The 23,531-nt window shown below is 45.2% G+C and overlaps 1 protein-coding gene across 6 annotated transcripts in view; it reads left to right on the top strand.

The window, feature by feature from the left end:
* The window catches only part of LOC144475797 (serine/threonine-protein kinase MARK2-like), a 111,965-nt gene that overhangs the window by 18,992 nt on the left and 69,442 nt on the right, over positions 1-23,531 (top strand). The window contains exon 1 of one of the 6 annotated variants that reach the window (XM_078192073.1): positions 5,436-6,035. The exons of the other annotated variants lie outside the window; for them this stretch is intronic. Within the exon in view, the coding sequence (XP_078048199.1) occupies positions 5,616-6,035 (420 nt within the window). The 5' untranslated portion in view covers positions 5,436-5,615. Of the gene's footprint in view, positions 1-5,435; positions 6,036-23,531 lie in introns of those variants that run through there. 6 annotated transcript variants of the gene reach the window in all.

Genomic DNA, 23,531 nt, shown 5'->3' with positions numbered 1-23,531 from the left:
ATATTTCCGATGATCTGATAACGAACTTTTGCGACGAATGTTTATCGGTAATCACTCCTCTATAAATTTCAGTATGAATTTTTTTTGTACAATGAATGGAGATCGTGCGTATTTTTTAAATTTTAATACCACACCGAAATAATGCTGAAACAATTATTCGCTTGCTTACTTTTCGCTTATCGGTTTACGATTTTTAGACGGGCTGCGTCTTTAATCGTTTCTTTGGACGTTGATTGCGCTGTTTTTAATGCTTATCGGAGTAAGCCTCCGCTGTCATTCGCTGTAAACGTCGGCAGACGTTTACGTGCGATGAAAGTATACAAAGTGAACTCAGTACCGTGCTATTCACTCGGTTTTTTAACCTTCGAGTCATTGATATTTTGAGAATCAGGGTACTGTGCGTTTTCATATTATTCGATTATATACAATTTGATGCTGTACGATTCGATAATATACAATTTGATACTATACAATTCGGTACTATATGATTCGATACTATACGATTCAATACTATATGATTCGATACTATACGATTCAATACTATACGATTCAATACTATACGATTCGAGACTATGCGATTAGATACTATACAATTTGATACTATACAATTTAATACTATACAATTTGAATCGTCGTGCCAGCAATAATGTGCACCTTGTAGTTGCGATTTACATAATTATTCCGTTTACGTGTTTCGTCGAAACGCGTCTCGTTAAGAACGTGTTACACAGTTCCTGCTCGTCAATTCATTGAGCAAATAAACTTTTTGTTACTATAGTGCGGTATCTGGTTCTGAAATGCTACGATTCATAAGAACCGTGATTTTGTAACACGTTGGTTACATAATACACGAACATGGAAATACGCTGCATACGTAATCTACAAGATTTATAATCCGGTTAGCGAACAGACAAATTCTTTGTTTCAAGCGTATCTCGTAGCGCGGTTCGACGCGAAATTTTCCAAAAATCCAGTGGTTGATTAACCTTTGGATCGCGATTACCGGGTCAGTTTGGCGCAGTGTAATAATCACGCCTAATCGCTCGATTTATAGAAATTAAATGACAGATATAACAAGGAGAAATGTCATATCACGATAGCTTCGACATCTAAGCAAAACTATGTACTCGAAACCATTACAAATTAAATAAAATAAATAGGAAGAACAAAAGGTATAAGTTCTTTTCGAAGCAAATTTGTTTTGCAAAATGAACGAATAATATTGTTAGAGTCATCGTCGATTGTACAGTTGTTCAAACAATGCGTCGTTCGATATGAAAAGAGATCCAGATTTTCGAGACTCTGCTGAAAATCTTCCAAGAAGTAACAACGCGGTATCAACTATCCAGGTGATAAAGAAAAATGTTTTCGAAAAGGAATCGCCGGTTCATCGACTACTCGGTCGTGGACGCGAATTTCTAATCGACGTTGCGCAAACCGCGGGGTTCGAACTGCGTCGAAGTCGACGGCCGTTCGAAGCTATAAAAGTCACCGGGGCGTTCTTCTCGGCGTGGATTTCTTCTGGCCGGGTTTCTGGGAACGCGTTAGCGTGCCGTAGGAAAGTGGTTAACTGTTCGGCAGGCCGCAAACCGGCGATAGCCGGTCTCTCGTGGCCGTAGAGCGTGCGTCACAGTCGAAACGCGCAATCCCCGTTTCGCCGGACTATATAGCCTAAGGTTACGTGCCCGTCCACGTATCGAAGAACTGGCCTAATTCGTTTAACTCTAACGACATTAGGAAGTCGCGCGGTCTCGCTCCCGCCACCGAACCCCGCGATTCCACGTCGCGGCGGTGTTCACGGCGATACGCGCTCCGGCAGAATTCCTCTATCGCGGGTTCTTTCGCGTCGCGAACGGCGTTGACCGCGGCGAAGTGTCCGGTATTTTCGGGGTTGCTAGTGCGGTTCGTGGCGCGTGGGCGGACCTCTCGTAGTCGACGAGATGCGAACGGGGTTTGCGACGGATACGACGGAGTGGTCGTGGATCGCGGGACGTCCCACGTTGTTGATGGAACCAGGTCTTTTATGCGAGACCGCTTCGTTACGGTAAACCCGTGGAATTATTCGAATTGCGCGACGGGAGACCAGTATTGCTGCGGATTTCCGTCCAGATTGGGAACGTGTAGCTGTTTCGTGTGATTTCGAGCGAAATTACATTTTTACGTTTCCGCATTTTACGCATAGGACTGAACAGTGGATCTCCAGAGTAAATTTCAATTGGAACGTTCAACAGTAGAACTACTAAACCGGTCCAAGTGATTTCTTTTAGAGCTCCCGGTATCGTGGAAACGTTCCTAGGTGAAATTTTCAAATAATCGTCTTCGTCAAAGCGCATATCGTAGTATAAATCGTGCGAAGTTCGAATAAAACCAATCCTGCCATTGTCGTGAAACAATAAGCATCAGTCTCGTTAAGAGCTCGGTAGTTCTCGCGTTAATGAATCACAGGAAGATATTTGGTTTGCTAATTAGAAGGATATTGTTGTTGTTGGCGCGCACGCGTTCACGTGCTTATTTTCCTTCGCACGTGTCGCAAACGTGTAAAACTCGGTAGTCTACTTACGACGCGGTTGCCATCAGCAATTTTTCCTCTGCGATTTGACGTTTGGATTTTCTCCAGCTAGCGTACAACCGTTCGGAACACTGTGACGTGGATTTAGGTTCGCGTTTGAAACGACCGAGAAACGCGGTGGGAGAACGGGAACAACAGGATCGAGGATCCTACAGAGATCGCCGTGAATCGTTCGGCAGATGCGAAGAATAATTTTGCGGCGTCGTCTCGCATTGGCACAATGGATTTCACTTGCACGGTGCAGCGCGAGCCGTACAACGTGTCACCTTTTATGTAAGATGCAAAAGGCCGATGTTAATGCGTACGTCGGGAACGGTAAAATATTTTCCTCGCTTCGCAGGCTCGTTCTGACGCGCGCGTTGTCTCCATTCTCTATTCATTTATTTTTATTGCTCGTTACCGAACTGGCGGACGACCACAAATTCACAAGATTTTCTGATAAGAGAGAATGCAGTAAAGTAGAACCACGGATACGGCGTTATACTGTGAATAACATCGAAACGCTAATGTCGATACAATGTTAAAAAGATATCGTCAAGTAAACGATGAGGTTACTATAAATTAGCTTGACTCGAAATTATCTTAACGACACATTAGTCAACGAACAATAGCAATCCTTTCTTATAACGAGGAAAATGTGACTTATAGCTACTATTAAAGAAACATATTTTCCATTCGAATCTTTCAAAAAATACCACGCGTATCTTTATTTCTTTTTCATACGATAGCTCATGCGTCGTTACGTAACGACTTCCGTGTGCCCATTTCTGTCGATCACTTAAGGAACGAAAAGATTCCTGAACGTTTCTCGATCCTGTCGCAAACTGTCCCGAAAATTTCAAGACGAACGATCGTATAGTTTCGCGAGAAAGAAATCGCGAGGATCGCCGAACGATTCCAACCTGCCGAATTGCGAGCCGCTAAGCATATCGAACTATTTATAGAAGGGCGGCGAAAATCAAAAAATCAAACGCGGTTATGCAGGTCCTCGCATCTTGGTCCGCGCCGAGGCCGAGCAGATTATTCTGCGCTGAACTCGAACGGAAATTGCGGCAGATGCCGTTTGCGCTTGATTCCAGTCAATGACAGGTGGTTCGCTTAAACGGATCCCGGGCGTAAGTGGATCCGTCTCTCTTTCTCGATATGAAATCTCCCATTATCCGCGGTGGTTAGCTCCGATCGCTTCTGGTTGCGTAACTCCTCGTAGAATCTTGGCCGGCTAATAAGTCGGGCAGGCAAGGACGGATCATCGCTGGATTATCGAACGTTTCGCGATTCTTGCGTCACCGCCGCGATACACACCCACACGACAAAACTCGATCCGTCCGTGCTTGTCTCTTTCTCTACACCCTCGCCGACCTCGACGACCTCCTCTCTTCGCCGTGTTTACCCTCGCCGCGCGTCACCTCGCGATAATTTTACTCGCTGAATCCTCGAGCGTCCCTTGGCTCTCCCCTGTGGATTACGCTCTGTCGATCGATAGCCAGCGCGTGCACAACCTTTCGCTAACTAGAGGAGAGAGACCACCGGCGCGATGCTCTGCTCAAGGAACTCGAGCAGAAACTCGCTTCGCCCCCTAGCTTTCACAGCGTTTAGGGTCGACGATCTCCATCGGTGCTAGCCCAGCGAGCTGGATCTAGAATAATCTGGATGAGCGACAGCCTTGATCCTAGATCCGGTCCGATAAACCAAAAACACAGTATACCGGAGCCGGTTACTGCGGGCTGGACCAAGCGCTGTGCCTTCCGTTTCTTTTCGGGCTCAATTAACTTTGAATTCATCTAGAATATTTAAAATAATAAATCGCATCGAAATTAATTGAATTATAGCATACATTGAATCGAAGTATAGAAACAGTTCGGATAAAAATTGGCATACTTTGACCGTGCGATAATGTCGTGAAAAATCATCGTAGGATGATGACGTTTTTTTAACAATAAACGGGATCGTCACCCCCGTTAAAACAATAGCTTAGAAATACAAAAATTGGCATAGCAATTGTTATAGTAACGCACGCTCCGTCTCTCGAGGCGAGGATCAATCGAAAACGATTACGTTTCGCAACAGCAACCAATCAGGCCACGTCGTAACCTGGTCCTCGTGGAGGTTCCTATCGCGAATCCCTTAAACGCCGGCCAGCTGAAAGTCGAGACTCTCGCGAGAGGAGTAAAAAAGATCGGCGTGTTCCACCTGCCGCGGCACCAACACCTGCGCCGCGTGCCGCGTCGCGTCGCGAGGCGTTATCCGGTTCCTTGGTTCCTCGGGCAGCGAATCTCGGGGCGAGCCTCGGCAGCCGAAGCACCAAGAAAAAGACAAGTCGAGAAGCTAAAAGAGAGAAAGGGTAGCAGAGGGATAGAGTGAAAGAGAGAGAGAGAGAGAGAGGGGTGGGGGGGCTGGGGGTAGTGGGATACGGTTGGATGTTTCGGGCCCCGAAAACTGTTGACCGCGCGCTGCCACTCTCGGCTTCGCCGGTCCGTTGTTCAAACCGATCTTTCTTTTACTCGCAGAAACCCCGCTGCGATCCACACGCTAGCGTGTCAGTGAGACTGTGCTCGATTCCGCGTGGAAAGTGCGAGTCGACGGTGTGAGAACGATAAGAGAGTTCGCGAGGAGAGCCAGCTTGCTATCGTGTTCGCCGTATTCGGCAACGATCCGAATCCTCAAGATCCGAAGAATCTCGAGCCAATTAGAATAGAGGCACGACCAATTAGATGTTAGAAGAAAGACCAACTAGAATCGAAGAAAGACCAATTAGATAATTAAAAGAGCACCATAGGATCATAGCAGATCCGAGGGTGGTTGAAGCTGTGGTGAACAGTAAAAACATCGACGCAGACTTCGAAGACAGACGAACTGCTTCCGAGGGATCACAGTCACGAACTCGAGAAACATTTGTTCGAAAAATACCCGAAGGTCAAAAAAAAATCTTGCCGGAGTAGTAGTCTTCCAGGTTGAAAGTGGCCACGGAATAAATCTGGCGATACTGATCGTCGAAGACCGATCGGAAGAGGTCGAAGATCGGTTTCCCGGTTCTCGGTTGGCTGGCATGTACGTGACCGAGACGGGCGGTCACAAAGTGGCACCGATGCCCTCCGCCAAGGCGAAGATGCTCGATTACAAACCGATGAACGATCCCAGCGATCGCGGGGGTGGCGGCGGAGGCGGCGGCGGCGGTGGATCGCATCTCGCCGCCACCGTCAAGAACACCTTCCGGCGCCTCCTTCGACGCACCAAAAGCCATCGGGACCCGCCCTCGACGATACCGGCCACGATTCCCGGCACCGGGACACCCCGATCCATCAACGGAACTCCCGCGAACAACGCAGTTACCGTCAGGAACAAGCCGAACAACGCGAACGACCCGATCGCTAGGAGATCACAGCCTCCCCTACCGCCGTCTAACTCGCAGCACCCGGCCAGAACCAGCTACAGCAAACGACACACCAGGCCGAGGGTATCATTGCAGGTAAGCGAGATTGTTGCCCCAGCCTTCGAGGACTAACCCTTAGGGTAACGCAGTCAACGGGATCTTTCTCAGTTGTCTGATGGTCCTTTGTGCGAACTCGCGGGTCCCCGAAGCAATTTCGCGTGTTACGTTTGGAATCATTTTATTCGGATGATTGATTATTATTATTCGAATAAGAGTTTAGCACGTTCAGAGTTTTTCGTACGGAAAATGATCGATTTGGAAATAATCGAGTAAAAATTATAGGATTTTAAGTATTTTTTCTATAGTTTATCGATTTATTTATTCGGTATTCTTTTTCTTAAGCGTTGCATCGACCCCGAATGTATTCGCATAAATGTATCCTTATACGATTACGAAAAGACAAAAACGATCCCTATTCGAATAATTTATTTGAACAAATAGATGGGGTAAAGAATTCGGTAAAATTCTGTTCTGTAAGTCACCTTTGTTCGACGCTCTGAAAGTCGGTCATCTTTCGTGATTGTGCGGATGGTACTTGGACCATCAGGAAGTAACTTCAGAATATTTTCGAACATATCTTTAGTTTGCTCAGATGCCTCGATCTTTTTATTGCTATCGATTGAAATGCCTTGAATTTCAATTAACGGTCGGGAGCTGTGCAACTCGGTCGGCGTCGTTCAAGTGTTAACGAAGTGTACCGACATACTGATCGTACTTCGCATAATCGTATGATTTCTTTAAAAACAGTACGTCTCGCGTGGTTGGCGTATTGCAAAATAGTGCGAGTCGATGGCGCCCCTGACGCGATTCTACGGTGGAATAACTGCACTTACGCGTTCGCGCGTCTATGAGAAAAGCAAACAGTTTTTCTTTCATCAAATTTCTTGCGCTAGTAGATTCTCGCGGAATCGTTAGTAATTTACCAATGAAAAGCAGTGGAATTGGTAATGGCCGATGGCACGATCGTTGTTGAAGAAATGCGAGACTGTATCAGCATCGCATTTTGATTCCCATAATCTCGCAACACAAAGCTGTCGAGACAGTAGCTAATTCATAGACATCGCGGCCTTGGCAAAGTATAATAGCATTCGTCGCTGTCTCCAAAGTACACTGTACAACGCAATGTCGATCGATCGCGTAACACATGTACATCCAGCAAGAAAAAGTAACTACGTTTATAAATATTGAGAGGTTATCTGATCGTTGATTATTACGTCACTATATCGGAGAACATTAGCGAGCTTATTCGCCTAGAACGGTCGCGAAAAAATTTGTGATTACGTCACCGTGACACGATAACACTCAGATAACTGGCTCATTTCCTGCCGCGCACGGTTCTAGCTAACCAAATAGCACGCGCGAGTGCAGTTTTGACCCGGTGCAGCTGCAATTTAGAGAACCTCCACACTGTCTACCGATGTGCCCATGCGTTTCCTCGAGTCGTTCCGAGAACGCGAGGCTGACGCAACGCGCTATAATAATAATAATTTCGTGAACGAATCTCGGCTGTTCTCGAGCGATGTCACCGCACTCGATTCGATTTAAATCGATTCACGCGAATCGGCCAGCTGACAATGTGTGTCGTCACGGATAGAAACGGAAGTCGATAAGGAAAACAGCGAATCCGTCGTTTCGGCGAACCCAGCCGGTAATTATGACAAACGACGCCGCTGGCTAACGATATAATTGGGCCCGGTAATGGTTTATTCGTGACGTCGACGACGCTTCGCTCGCCCGTTCGAGTCAAGTTTTATTCGAACTTCATTTCGATATCAAAGTTTGATCGAGAAATATTGCGATTGAATCGTTCGAGGATAATTTCATTCGAGTAACACTTCGAATGAATTCATTGAATAAAATATTATTTGAATAATATCTCGAATAGTTCTCAACTGTGCCGCTCGCCTCCCCGAGGTTCCTCCGTGGCTCTGTTCCTGCGATTCACGTGGGACACTCGGCCTCCGCCACGATAATTACTTCCTCCGCGTCGGAACAATGGGTTCTCGGCTCGCGGCTAAAGCGTTTCAACGCGCGGCGGAAAAGCGTTGGTCGCGAACCTGTCTCGCGACCGGAATCCATTCGATCGTTTCACGCGGGACGCACGACGGCGCCGCGTGTTCCCCTCGGCTCGTTTCTCGGCTGGGTCTTGGAACAATAGCTATCTAATCTGTCGTCGACGTTTTTACCGTCTGCCAGTCGCTGCACCAATTCACCGATTCGCTTGGCTGCACCAAAGCGGCTGGCTCTCTATCTTTCTCTCTCTCTTTCTCTCTTTCTCTCTCTCCTCTCCTCTCTCTCGCAATCGTCGAAACTGACACGGCCATCGGCGAAATGGTCGTCGCCGGTGTTCGCCTTGGATCGAACAAACTTCTCGACGAGCTTTCCTTTCACCGAGAGGATTGCGTGGTTGCTGTTGCCGCTGCTGCAACCGATCGCGACGCGCACCTGTCCGGCTGCGGCTTCGCCGCCTCGTTTTCCCGATGAATCGAGAACCCGACGTATTCTGCGCGGCGAACACTCGTAAAATGCAAAAGTTGCGGTGCGCTACGCAGTAAAGTTGGCTAGCATGGAATACTGAAAGGCATTTCAGTTTTTACCTGTGGATTGTCAGAAGTCTGTCGATTCTGAGCCGTGAACACGAGAGGTGTTGCCTTCGATCAGGATTTTATGTACATTCTTAGACATTTTTAATCGGCTTACGGTTAATTTAATAGTATTTGGACACGGATCGAACTGTTTGTGATCCGTTAAGTTAACTCTGGGTATATCATTAAATTATTTCATTATTCATCTATTTAACTATTCAGTCATTTAACAAAGGACGGAAATACTATCATCAAACTGAAATTACCATGAGTTTGAAGGTTGAAGCATTTCATTTATAACCAAATGCTTAAAATTGATTATCCGAAAACCTGACGTGAATAAAGAAGATCGTACGTCGAGTTTCGGGATGTCTATCTTAAAGAAAGTATTGATACTTTGAATCTGGTATCATTTTATTTGCGCAAAAATGTTACAGTATACCTAGCGATTAGTCGACATGTAGTAATAATAATAATAATAATAATAATAAAAAGAAGCAGTAATAAATTTATTATAATCATGATCGTGTTACACAATTAGCAGTTATAAAAAGACCAGTAGGATACAAAAACTTCAAACAACAAAAGATTGAAATATAAAAAATCGTTAGAAAAAAAAAATACGTATCTTTAGTTGCCATATGGTAAGGAAGAAAATTACGATTACTCAAGGTCGCCAAATATATCCGAAAGGAACTAATTGGCAAGACCGCAAGCGCACAGCGAAAATAGAGTAAAACCAGTACAGATTTAGCGAAATTTTTCCGCGAATGCGACCGCGGTGGAAACATAACCGAGATAGCGAAAGTTGCGACACGCGGCCTTGATAGATCGTGAACTCGTGGCGCGATTCATTCGCGCGATTGGGTTAGTGGAACGAGACAAATTTGTTTGTTGAGTATGCGATCGACGTTCGCCTTCCTCCGATCGTCGGGCAGTGTTTGTTTCGCAACCGACAGTCACTCGGTCGGGCGATCCGCCTCTCGCTCCGCCTCGCTAACAGGTGACAACGGCGGCATGCTGCACCATCGATAGTCGACGGACGATGGTGTCCCGTGCGATCTGCAATGCGAGCCACGATTGCGAGATCGCGGATTGGAGGAAACGCTACTCGCACACGTTTCCGGCGTGACTGTACCTCCATTGTGCCAATGTTGGCCTCGCATGATCGCGGATACAATGGTAGAGCTCTTTTAAACTGTTGTCAAGATATTTGTGCAAATGCATATTCTTTTTTTTAGAAAGCAGACAACTGGACCGGCACAGAAATTCATGTAACAACTGCTGGTAGATACCAAAAAACATGTATACTTTAGAAACCTGTGCAGTAGTGTGTTGCAATGTACACACCGAAAGTACGGAAATGTAGCATCTCATTGATGAAAAGCTCGATTGAAAGCAGTGTCGCTTTCATCGTTGATGAAAATAATGAAGAATGTATTTATCGTCAATAATACGATTTTTTGTTATTTAATATTAGATTTAACACATAATATTAATTAAACTTAACATTTGATATAGTGCATATTTACATATTTTCCTGCATATATTGCATACTTTCGTACATATTTACACATTCTCCGCATATTTACATACTTTGGTGCACGAATGGCACATGCAGTTTGAATATTTATGGCGTACAAACGTCCACGGTCTAGTTAATCCTGGACTACAGCTGACGGGATAAATCATCGAGTTCGTCCCGAAAGCAGCGATTACCTTGTTTGAAAATGTGTATCATGTCAACGTATACCCATCTTGTCGTACCCTTCAATTACACGCACAAAGGTAGAAATACATCCGCGAGACGAGTGCAGTAACTGAGTAACGTGCTCGAGTGTATGTTATCTTAGAAAGCAAGGTCCTCCGCCGTTTACCGGAGGTGCAGCCTGCGTACCTCGCTTCTTTTTCTATTGTTTGCTCAAACTCGGCGCACCCGTGCCAACACGGCAACTGTTTTTTTCGCCAAAGCAAGCAATTGCGCGGAGGCTTTGTGTCGCCAGATAGAGATAACACGTCGTGTACCACCCCTGAAACACCTGTGCAACACACACACACACACACACACACACTCTTTCTGTATGCCGTCGCATTAGCGTGCCTGAATTAATTAGCTCGAAAAGCGATGATCGACCGTAAGGGCAGCAAAAATTGCGTGCACCGCGCGTGGACAAACGGATCGGCGATGCACTAATTAATCGACACGCCTACCAGATAGACACCGTGTTCGAGGCTCGATCGGCACGGCTAGCGTACCCGCATACCCAATTATCCATGAAACAGCGTTCTCCAAGCGAAAGCCACTCCCATAATCGCCAAGATAGCAGACCTTGCAGCTTTCGACGGTAAACATCTGTGACGTAAAAATTGTCGACCGGCCCGTGGAACACGTTATCGGCGTTCGTCAGGTTCGAACCGTTCCCAGGTTTGGCACCGCGACGGAATCCGTCGATTTTTTCGCGCGTGGGCGCCACAGGCCGCGCGTTCCCCGGTTTTTTAAATCGCTCGGCGTCGCCGCGACGCGGTTCTATAAATATTGATGCGTGCAACATGGATCGCTGTTTGACGCTGCAGATACGAGAGGATAGAGAGATTGCCTTATCGGGAACGAAGCGGAAAGATTGCTCGGAACCCACGCGAGGCTTCCCGAGCGCCGTCGCGGCGCTCCGTTTCCCCCCTCCCGCGATCTTTATTTTTCCACGCTCGAAGCCCGCGGACGTGGGACGCACCCGGACCGATCGAAAAAGCTTCGCGGACGACGACAGAAAGTATTGATCGCCGGCACACCGGTTCGCGGCGGCTCTCGAATCCGCTTTAAACGATTCACTTCCGCGACAGGCGTCGGAGGGGGCCCCTCGTCCATGTTGTCGCGAGCAACGCTCGCATGGACGCTGCGATGGGAGCTTGATCAAGGTCGTTTTCATCTGACCGCTTCATCTCCCCCAATAGATGGCTCGTGTATTGAAAACGATTTTAGTGCCGCAACACGGCGCAGACCTCCGTATTCCGTGTTTACGATCGAGTTAGGCGTGCTTCCAGGGGGAATGGTCAATGCACCGCATTATGTTCTCGCCTCGGGAACCGCAAAGAACAAGTGGATCCTATGGTGTACCAGATGAAAACTATTGTACGCCAAGATTAGCGGGCGCACTAGCCGGACGTTCTCAAGATATCGTTTCTACAGTCGAATATGTGTAGACACGCGTCGCACGTGTCTGGATGCTCGCCTCTTGAAATGCTCTTCCTTCGAAAACCGAGTCTACAATCTGACTACACTTGTATCTTTTACACTCGAAGACATTTTAACTCTGAATTCGAAATTTTCTAAAACGTGCAGCAATTATACTTTGTACAATTAGTGGAATATAAACGAAATTATTTTGTCACATTATATGACAATTTCAGCTATGCGAAGTTCAGCAATGGGTTAATCTTGCCTTGTGCGATGCGCAATTTCGCACTCGTTTCTTTATTACAACTGGGCAGTTGTCAACAATAAATTCAGTAAATGGTTAAATAAATGAATATCGCGTAAAAATCCTCGAAATTTGCAGAAGTAGATGTTCAATGTTTTTTGATCGTGGTTCGAGCACGAACTCGAAACTATCAGCATTTTGCTCCGCGATACTCGCGTGACAATCGCTGCTGCTGACTGAGATAATTCGCGTTCAATTCAATTCGTCATAATTCGATTCATCCGATTGTGGCCGTGGCGAAACTGAGACTGGATCGCATTGTTGAGTACGAGAAAACATCGATGCAGTTCGCAATATTCTTTTGCTCGATATTCTTCGAAAAACTGCCGCGTTCTGTCGACCCCTTAAGATTCACATTCGCCGCAGGCCCAGATTTAATTGTCGTTGTTGGCATGTTACGAAAATATTCATCATTCATTTATTAAAAACAAAATGGCAGAAGATCAGTGTTCGTTAGAAGTTCATAAGATCTATTGAATTTTATAAATAAGGAATGGAGTCCGTCGACTTGTACAGTAGTTACATTCTTAACTATTTCTCAAATATTACAGAATCTCTTAACGTATACATTATTGTTAAAAGCGATATTATTTCGTAATAATGCCGCTTGGTCGAGTGGAAAGGATCAACACTAAACCTACCATCTGCAATCAAATGACCGGTTTCACATCTTTAATTTCATAATTACTGAAACCATAATAGATTCATTTGCTCAGGTGCACGTTGTTGTAAAAATTACGGAAAATGTTAACCAATCCCACTTTGCAATTCTTGCGTGGCAATTTTTCTTGTTATTGGTAATTTGGACGATTTTAGACATCGGTTGGTTCGGTGTTAACAAGTTAGCTCCGATAAGGAAAACAATGAACGGGAAAGAAAAAACACAGAAGCTCGAGTAAAGCAAACGGATGGACGGAGAAAGGAATAAGGCGAGAGCGCGAGAAGAAAAAAGAGAGCGAACAGATATGAATGAGCACGGGAGGAAACAAGTAGCGTTCGAACGAACGAATCAGATAACGCGTTTCAATGCGAGACGAGCGGACGATAATCCCGGAGGCAAACACTATAAAAAGTCAATGAAAATAAACGAAGTGTAGACGAGAAGTTAAGCAGCGTGTTACGCCCGTATCAGAATTAAACGAAACGATGAGAAGCACTGCTCGCGAGTCAATGAGTCAAAAGAGCAAGCAAATAGACTAATGCTCCACTTTCGTTTTGCTGATCGGCCGTCGCGACGGTGGCGGGCATATAGGGTCTAACCCTAGTCATTTCCAACGAAACGAGGAACAGTTGAGCGTTTCCGTCGTAGCCGAAGATGCGGAAATTCGACGATCATCGCGTGTCTCGGTCGACGGAAACCGTTTTCGACCCTGTTGCCATGGGGGTGTACGTGCGTACACTTGTCGACAAAAGTTCAGAAACTTTGCATATCCTGAATATTTCGGTAAAATATGATGTTTTAATAAATACGCGTCTCGTTCGATTAACAGTGCATATTACAGCGAAGCATGTAACGCGTCGGCTATATTGCAATCATATTTTACACGATGCAAATCTTTATCGCGCGTATAACAAATTTCTTAACTTTTGCTGGCAAGCGTGTGTAGAATCCGTCTGCGCGAGGGACAATAAATTACACGAGCTTGGAATCGCGAGCTCGTGATCAGCGAATAAAAGAAATCGATAGGACTCGTTATCTCGTCGCAATCGCCGCGCGACTTCACGGAAAATGCTCTGCAAACACGCAGGCGCCCGCTGATATTTTAATTTCGAAAGGCGACGGCGCTAACGCGGCAGTTACGAGACACGTTCACGTTCCGATCCTTGGCGAAACGAAACTTCTCTTGTCAGACGTCACGTGCTCGAATCCCCTCGATATTCCTCGCAGGACTGTTAACCGTAGTTCTCGGATCGTTTGTGTTAACGCAAAAATAACAGTTTTCCTGGTTGACCTCAAGTTCGAACTCCAGTGATCTCGGACGCGGTTCTAGACACATTTCTAGACGCGTGCGTCAGTCGCGTTTACCACCGACTCAACAACTGTCGGCGATACTTTCGTTTACCTATTATTTTATCTCGTCTCGCACATCTATCAGGCACCAGGCTATTTTAAAACGAGAGAATCATACCGTATTATACAGCGACGATAACAGTTCACGAGATAACACCACCTTTAATTGTTAAGGAAAATCGTTATCTTTATTTCCTTAAAGATTCTGGTTTACAGAATGTTATTAATAATCCGCGGCTTCTTTCTTTTAGATAGATAATAAGTAATACGTAATAAATAAATAAATTAAAGATAATAGATAGAAAACAATAATTTCATCGTAATAATGCGCCTTTAATAGACGCGTTGCGGTGGTCTTCTGCTACGTGGTAATTCGCGGTTGGCAGTGAACGTGTTAATTTGGGTTAACGATGTTCTCGCAGCCAATGTCTCAATTTTAGCAAACAAGAGCAATCAGAAAGCGACGCGAGCGAAAGAAAAAACGTATTAGAATAAATTAGAGTCGGGGAATTGGAAGTGTGTGTCACGGAAAGGGAGCCCTCTCGTTCGTTCGACTCGCGCCGCTCGACAGGGAGCTTAGAAATCGCGGGACTAAGGGACTATTTATTTTCTCCGCGCGTACTCCGTGCGCTCTACTTAGCAACGATGCAACCAGCTCGGGAATAGCCTGAAAAGCGGCAGGCGTGGCGTTCGCGTCGCGTGAAACGGACGGGACGGGATCGTCTTTGCACGATCGGCGAGCTCGTTAAGTCCGTCGCAAACGCTTCGGATCGGATCTGCCGTGGATCGGTCGAATGTCAATTTCACCTGGGATGATCGAACGGTGGAAATGGCTCGCGAGATTCGTTTTCCACTGGCTGGAGCGGAACGAGTTGGTCCAGTGCTCGGTGATTTCTGGTCGAAAGTCTAATCCACGATTTTGATTTTTTTCAAATATTTTATCGTTGTTCTTTTTCTCTGAATCGCCAACCCCTCGAAGCTTCCAAATCTAAAGTATTTGCTTTGTCAGACAAATTTTATGATAAAATTGTAGCGTTACGTGGATTATTAAGTGAAAGTGGAAATAATTATGTTGTAATATAGAAATTTGTTGGGTTATATTTTCACACATGTGAGCACTTATATTATTTTCGTTATTTCATTATGGTATAAGCAATTATGGTATAATTTCTTCCTAGACGGTCAAAAGTGATCGATTTCGGACTTGTTTCGCACGAAAGATTGCACAATTCTGAACAGTAACATGTAAATTTCAAGTGTGACCGCTTGCGACCTTCAGTTCCACGTGAGTTTTTCTGAGTAGGCGTCTGAGTCATTTGATTCGTCCGCATACATTATTTAAACGAGTCATAGGTAACGATTAGATTGCGGAGTTTAAATGCAAAATAAAAATTCTCCGCGTCAATTGCAGGGAATAGAATCTTCATCCTTCTCCGATCATCTTAACAGATAAAAAATAATATATTGACGTTTTAAACTTCTTTTAATTTGTACACTATTTGAAATTCTAACTACCCAATAAATTCCTAGTTGCATTTTTTGTATTTCCTACTTTAGTTACCGATACAAGCATGAGAAGATAACAAAAGGATCGCAAACCGCCATCCTATGCATCGTCTATCGAAGCCGCCATTTTGAATTTCAAATCTGTGCCCTCAGATTCGTAATCGGCGACGTGGAAAACCTTAAATTTCAAGATTCGAGAAAAGTTCGATGAACTCCCGACTTTTGACCAAACACGACCAATTTTCGCGACGGATCACTCTAAAGTTTGCATCGTCGCGCAAGAAGAGAATGCAGTCGCAGGCACGCCCCAGTTCGGGACCGAAAGCAAAAGCGACCACGGTGCTTCGCGTGGCGCATGCAAATATTTTCGCGCGTGATTCGGCTCTAATTGAAACGCCCGGAGTCCAGCTTTCTCGCGGGCTCTTCGGGGAATTGTTTTTTCTCGCGAGACGCTTTATCATTGGCTCTACAAGATATGCGCAACGTTTGTTTGGGCTTGTCGCGTGAGGTTCCTTGGAAAAGTTTCGAGCGCGCGTCGCGCGGGTCTGTTTGAGGATGTTTGAGGACGCGCGACTTCGCCAACCGGAGACTTTCGCCTCCGGTTTCTCGCGACGATAGCTTTCGCTCTATCTACGCAGACGCGAAAGCGTCGAAGGACAACGACTCGTAGTCTTCATAAATCGAGGGTCGTCTTCGTTCTCCGCGCGTATGCAGAATGATCTAGGTTTGCCGAAATATTTCTCGTTTTGTTGTTCCGAATCTTGGCGCTAGATTTGCGGAGCATTAAAGGCAGCTGCGTTATACTTCCCTCAAAATACTTGTCCGATTTATAAATTTGCATCGAATTACAGAGACAGAAGCTTTTATATTATACAAAGTGAAAGTTAATTACTTATTATACTGATCTAACTGTATCATATTCAATTATGTTTACGCATTGAAATTAATAATAGAGCGGTTATGAAACATTACTTTTTAAAATAGGATCGTTTGAAATTATAAATAATTAAACGAACTTAACAATCATGTAGTAATTATAATTAGGAATGGAAATAATAAAATTATTTAATCTTACGCTATTCAACTTTCAATGAATACTTTTATCAATTAAAGCAGGTGTAGAATACTCTCTTCTCTATATGAGATGTCTGCGCTCTAACTGACACGACTCAATTCCATAAAACAATACGACGATCGTAGAAGACAAAATACATCGTCGCATGCCTTCACGATTCAATCGTGTCGGCTGGAAAATAAAAAACCATTTGCCAGATTGATACCTATCGGTTGAAGCTCGACAAATCGCAGCAACAAGACATTTGTTTCAATATTTCAACGAGCGTTGCTGCAATATTTGCCGCGAGTACATAAGTTAATAAATTAGCGATCGTTCGTCTTGACATTTTCCTTCCGAGTGTCGAGCAAACTGGATCCAGGCAGAATCGTCTTCGCGATCCGATCGGAGGATGCCTGGTGTAGTTTCGGCATCGATTAATTTCACAAACCGGTAGAGCGAAGGATAGCAAAGAAGATGGTGGCCGCCGTCCTATCAATCCCCGATTTTTCCTCCACCCGTGCAACATCTTCCGCGTATCCTCCGGCTTGTTCTTGAAGGTAATTTACGAGCCAGTTCCTACGGGCCAGCCGGTTTCCGAGCAGCAAGGCGAGCCAGGCAATGGAGAACGCGTCGCGCCAAAAACGGAGACTTCCCTAACACTTTCCAATGTTCTTAACAAAGAAACTCGCGTCCTGGATGCATTGTGCATCTCCTGTCTCTTTGCCAGTTTACCCAATTTTTTCAAAAAGTCCCGACGTTAAAAGCAATTCTCCTTTCATGAAACAAGTGCTTCTTTGGAAAAGCTACAATTTTAAGATACTCAATTTTTAACGCATTTTCCCATATTTTCTTTTCTTCATTTTTTTAAGGACGTACTATTATTCGAGATTTGCGATACGCTTTTATAGTTATTAACCACTTAGCTGCGTCGATATATATTGAAGATAAATTTTGTTACGCGTTTTATTGATCACACTCAGCGTAGCTTTTTTTTAATCATTGTTCTAGAATTATCTTAAAGCATGTGAAATTTACGAATATGTTACCATAAGCATTTTAACATAAATCGTAAGAAAAGTACATTTATTATAAGATATAAAATTGCTATTTCATTATGAGGTGTATACACGTCGCACGCAGCTAACAGGTTACCAATTAGCAAGTACCAGCTTGTGTATATAGTCCCGTTAACGTTCCCTTGTAAGAAAATATAGTATCGAGTTTTCGGAATTCATCTGAACTGTCGCTTTTAATTTATTCAATATTCCTTGTCTTTTCCAAGACGAGATATACTAGGTGCGAGGTTCGAATAATCTCATCCCTTCTTCCAAAAGTTGGCCATTTTCGTTGACAATCCGACGGACAATGTCAGAGAAATTGCCGTACCGGTTCGGATAACCGCGCACGCTGCAATTGTTTACAATGAAACAGGATCGATCGCTCGAGGTTGGCAAGCCGGATCCCGCCCTTAGCCGCGCAAACGCGTAAACCGCGGGCGATCCCTCCGTATCGACTCCGCTCCGGAGCGTGTTCCCTCCGATCGGCTCGCTTCGCGGACTTTCATTTTTATCCGGCGTTAAACGTGGGCGTCGAAGCGTGTGCCTTGTGCGCGGCGATACATCGCGCGCAGAAGGTTAGACGCTTTCTAAGCGCGTGGCGCGCAGTACGCTCCGAACGCACCTGGCCAAAGGTGCGCGCCATATCGTCGCCGCCGTCGGTGTTCCATTCCGTTTGAAAACGTTCCGCAGACGAGAACCAGTTCTCGTTACCGTTGGCCGCCGTCGGTTCTTTCCACCGCGCTTACCCGTGGGAAATGCAGCAAATTACAAGCTCGCGACGTCGTCCACTCTGCCGGATGGAGCCAGTGACGCGCGTCTCGTGAGAGGAGCAGCAGCGTGGCTGGGCCATGTATTTTGCAAGAACCGGCAGAAAGTTGGAGGACCGCGAGCGTTACGATCGCGGGATCCGTCGAAAGGTGATGAGAACATTGTCTCCCCCCCTGTCCCGGCCGTCCCCCGAACGTGTCCCACGAGATTCGATCTACCCCCCGTTTCCCTTCTCGGCGAAAGTGTCGTAATTAACCGTGCCACGGTGTCCCGGGCTCGATTCGTCTATACGTTCGAAGAAGCGTTTGCGGAGTGACTAACAACTTTCCTGCACTTTTCTCGAATGTGAAAGCCTTTAGCGACGAGAGTACGACTCGGAGAGGAATCGCGCTTAACACCTTGCTTCGCAGATTGATGCACAGGCTTTTCTTTTCTTGGAACGCGCTACTTCGTCCGCGTCGCACTTGAAATCATCGACACGAATTTGTCCGTCACCTGCCGTCGACTTCGTGTCTGACACCACACCCGAGATTCGTCCGACGTCTCGGACCTAATCCAGGCCAGAAGCTCGTCGCGAACCGAGGCAATGTTTGTCGTTGTATTTACGAATATGCCTACTGTTATTGACGGTCAATGTCATAGTCGGTTAATGCTGTTGTCGGGCGAATCCGTTTCGAGGCTTTCAATCGGATCCACTTAACCCTTTGCACTCCGAAGCATTTTCTTATATACCAATATAGAAATCATTTATATGCATTTATACAATATTATGTCGTATATTCTCTTTTATTATAGTATACGAAAAGTTGTATTAAAATAAAAATCATTACCGTGCTGCCAAATGATATAGAAATTAATAGATGGAAGATCTTGTGTTTTTATTTGTATACTTTATACGATCATCTTATAGTATTCATGATTTATTGTCATCGTATCGGAGGCATCGGAGTGCAAACAGTTAACCCCGTCCGATGCTGCATGTACACACGAGCGAGGAGCGAGATTGCTATCGTGTACGTTAGTCTATGACGAAGAGTCGAGAACAATTGCATTTGAAATCTACGACGTCGAGAGAATGTGTGATTGGATTGGACGATCCCTATAAAGCACAATAGGGTACAAAATATGTGAAGACGAGTTGTGGGACGTTGTAGAAAGGAGGGTGGATCCCCAAAAACTCTTCGCTGATTACCTACGTTTATTACATGCCCTGGTTCATTGAAATAACAAACACGAGCTCTTCTGTACACAACGTTCGCGTTAGTATCTCACGATTCCGAACGCGTCGGCCACCGATTCCTCTCAACTTGCCTCACACTTGGCTCCCCACCCCTCCTACGGTCTCTTCTCAGTAACGTCGCCTATGCTGAATCCTCCAGCGCCGCCACCCTTTCAACCCTATCGCTTCTCCCAACTGTCTCAACAAGCGCACGCCGAGTCCTGCGATCTAATCTCGGCACTTTCCCGGGTCTCGCAAACATCCGCGATCTAAGAGAGGGAAAAAATGTGCCGATTTTCATTCGACTAGGATAGGAAGGAAAGCACTTCGTTTATTTTCAAGAGCAATTAACGCCGTATTTAGCGGATAACGAGTGTTACGATTTTCTTTATTTAAATCGAGTTAACACGTTAAGCGCCGAGCTTGTTTTCTCTTCCTTTCTGTCGTTTAGCTCTCGTTACAACATTTTCTGAGACTCGCGATTACCGAGTTTTAACTCTTGTCGCTTCGAGAATTTTGTAGAACGCCGGCTTGGTCAGCATTTGCTGCCAGCTAGAGTAATAAAGGTTAATAAGACACGTTAAAATTTCTTTTGGTAACAGCTAATGTTTAGGTACACGCTTTTATGATGTCCAAATTATTTAAAATTAGGAACGGGAGACTGAAATTTTTGATATCGTATATCGTCGGTTACCGACGATTGATATGGCGTTTAGCGCGTTAATTAGTTCCTTGTTCAGACGAAATATGAAAACGACGAACGTTTTTTTTTACCAAAGTTATTGCATTTCTGTTACATCGATAAAAGGAACTTTGAACACATATGTGAGACGTCTTCAATGATCGGTAGGTTTAGTGTTAAATTATTGAAGTTGTTGTTTATTTCTTTCTTGGGAGAGAAGAATTTTCGTTTGATTTCGAATCGCACGGCGTGGTTCGTAGATTTCGTCGCGGGTTCTGCAGCCACCTTGTACAGACCTGCTATCGGCACTTGCACTTTGAGCCCGCGTTGCGATAGGCTCTCGAGGCTGATCGCGGCGAGACGCGACGAGAGAGAGAGAGAGAGAGAGAGACGGCTTCGCCGGCTAGTTGGCTCGATCCACGGTACCGATGAGTCACGGGACGCGCGGCTTTCGCCGGTCGCGGGCTCTCGCAGTTGCTCGCTGTTGGCTGGCCGTGTTCGCGGCTCGCAGGTCGTTCGGCGAGTGCGATCGTCGACCGGCAAGCATTGTCGGGGCTCCGTCACGGTTCGCGGTGCGGACCGGATGCGGGCTCCTCGCGATCGGCAAGGCCGGACCGGGCAGACAGCAGGACGCGCGCGGGTCGGTTCAGTGGCGATGCGCCTCGCTTCGCCTCGGCTCGGCTCGCTCCGTATTCCAATTCTTGCTCTTCCTTGCTCTGCACCGACTCGCGGCGCACTTATTTCTCCTCTTCGAGAGCGAGGCTCGAGTGCCTCGAGCCGACCCGGCTCGCGTGCCGCGTGTACCCGCTTCAAAAGTGCAACAACTGTGAGAGAAAGGAGCGCCGGTCCGCCGCGACGTGGAAATCGAACGTGAACGGATACCATGTACTTACTTACCTGCGTGCTCCTCGCTGGAGGATCTTGAAAACGCTGCTATTCCGCCGAGACCATCGCTCGCGTAGGGCAAATTGTCACGCAACCGTGGATTCTTTGGAATAACGACGTTCTCGTTGGTCGCTGGGCTGCGGATTTTTACGAGGCCGTCGTCAATTTCGTTGAAGAGGCCTCGAGAAAACGGGGATACCGAGTTCACTGTCTTCTGCTCTTGGCAAGATTATTTATTTTCCGTTCGAATGGCTCGTTTCCTGGCCAGACGTTCGCCTGGTTTCTTTATAAACTCGTTTCTATCTTTCGTTTCTCTTATAATTTGACCACGAATGAACCCACTTTGCAGTTCTGGACTATATATAATTTCGCTCTTGTCGGCAGCATTGTACGTGTTTATACCGCGGCCTGCTCGAGCAGAAGGAAATACATTAAGACAATAGGTTCTACACGTGACTCGGTATTGCCACGTTTCTTGTTCCGGCTAATTACGACTAGATGACACGATTAGTGTGCGTGTAGATACTATCTACGTTTCAACGTCTTCTTTAGCGGTCGCATAAATTTCCAGAACGGAGTTCACTCTGTTTCGAATAAAGTTAGAGCCACGGTTGTCCTTCCGCCCGTGGCTACAAATTATTTCGAAGGGGTCTGACAGCTAGCTTCGCGATACACTTCGGACTCGCCAGAGTTAGTATTAATTAACGGCAAACTATAGATTAGATCCAATCTACCTATGTACCTCGGAACACGGACCGAGAAACAAGCATCACAATTATATCGTGATGTAACGCGACACTGGAGGACGGACGTTAAGGCGGCACGTGAAAAAGTAACACGAAGATAAGAAAAACGCATGGAACATAAAACAGATCGGGGTCTACATCATCCCGGAAATTGAATTTGTCACGCATCGATCAGAAACTCTCCTCGGATCTTCCGAGAAGATTTACCGAAACCACGAATTGAGGACATTTCCGTAAAAAAAGGGAGTCCATAGGTCTCCGGGCCTCTTTTCGGCAAATCATTTTTAATGAACTGCCGCGTGTCTAAAAATATAAATTTCAAAGTTAAACTTTACTCGAGAACAACAACGTTTATTAGCACCCACTTAGTTAACGATTTAGAGGCAGCCAAATGTTGACGGAACTAAAACTTCCGATCAGATTTACGAATCTCGTCGTTTCTGCTCCACGGGTCATTTCTCCAGAGACGTCCTCGATCGTTCTGTGTTTGTTCTGCGACTCGAGTCGACGATGGAACAGTTAAACGAAAGAAAAATCGTTGAAAATCGCACTTTCTCTTCGAAAAAGTAGCGTGCACATCATCGACCCAATTGAGAGGCCGAGCGAAACGGAGATCAGTTGAAATCATGTTTCTCTTGCCAAACGAGTAAACATCCGCAGTCCACCGATCGAATTTATTAGGACAATTAGAACAATTAGGACAATTCTGTGGCTGCAAGGAAGAACGCTGCGAGTCATGTGATTTCACTTCCGAGATATTGTGGCTTGAAGTTCTGATCACTAGACGGCGGATTTGATCCATTTATGATGAAAATAATTGGATCAAACGCGACATAGCTAATATTTTGAAACAATTTTGAAATATTGTATTGGCGTGAAATGTCTATACAGTTTTCGTTTGCATGATGTTTTTTTTTTTGATAATTATGTAAATCCTGCATACTATAAAAATTATATATTATCATATTTAGTTATACTCAGTATTCAATTATATTGACTATTTTAACCCTTTAGGTACGGCAGGATTTTGCGCAAATAAAGTTTTTAGTAACTAAATTACGATTTTCTCTTAATATATATTTTTTCCGGATATCTATATATAGTACTAATAACGTATATTCTTTTCTTAATATATTGTATATACACACACTTTCACTTTAATTGTTTGCTTTAATAAATAATAAAACAATTGAGTAAAGCACGAGCCATTAGCGAAAGCCACTGTAGTGGCGCGTAGTATCTAAAAGGTTAATGTATTTAATATTTTATTATATTCAATATTCAATTATATTCAATAACGAAAATATTCAGTTATATAATACCATAAATTGTTTGAAATTGTCACTTGCGTTGTTCTTCCTTGTAGCCACGGAATTAGGACCAGTTAGAAAATCGACGAACCGGTTGCCGATCGCGCCAACCTAATCGTTCGGAACGGCGTAAATTTATTTTTCCTGCGCCCGTCCTTCGCGAGCACACGCGCGATTTGCAAGCTCGACACACGCGGCTCTCGCGATTTCCATTCGTCGATAGCGAACC

The sequence above is a fragment of the Augochlora pura genome, chromosome 10, assembly GCF_028453695.1.
Source record: "Augochlora pura isolate Apur16 chromosome 10, APUR_v2.2.1, whole genome shotgun sequence".
In the NCBI taxonomy this organism is placed as follows: domain Eukaryota; kingdom Metazoa; phylum Arthropoda; class Insecta; order Hymenoptera; family Halictidae; genus Augochlora; species Augochlora pura.
This window is presented reverse-complemented; position numbering and strand designations above follow the sequence as displayed.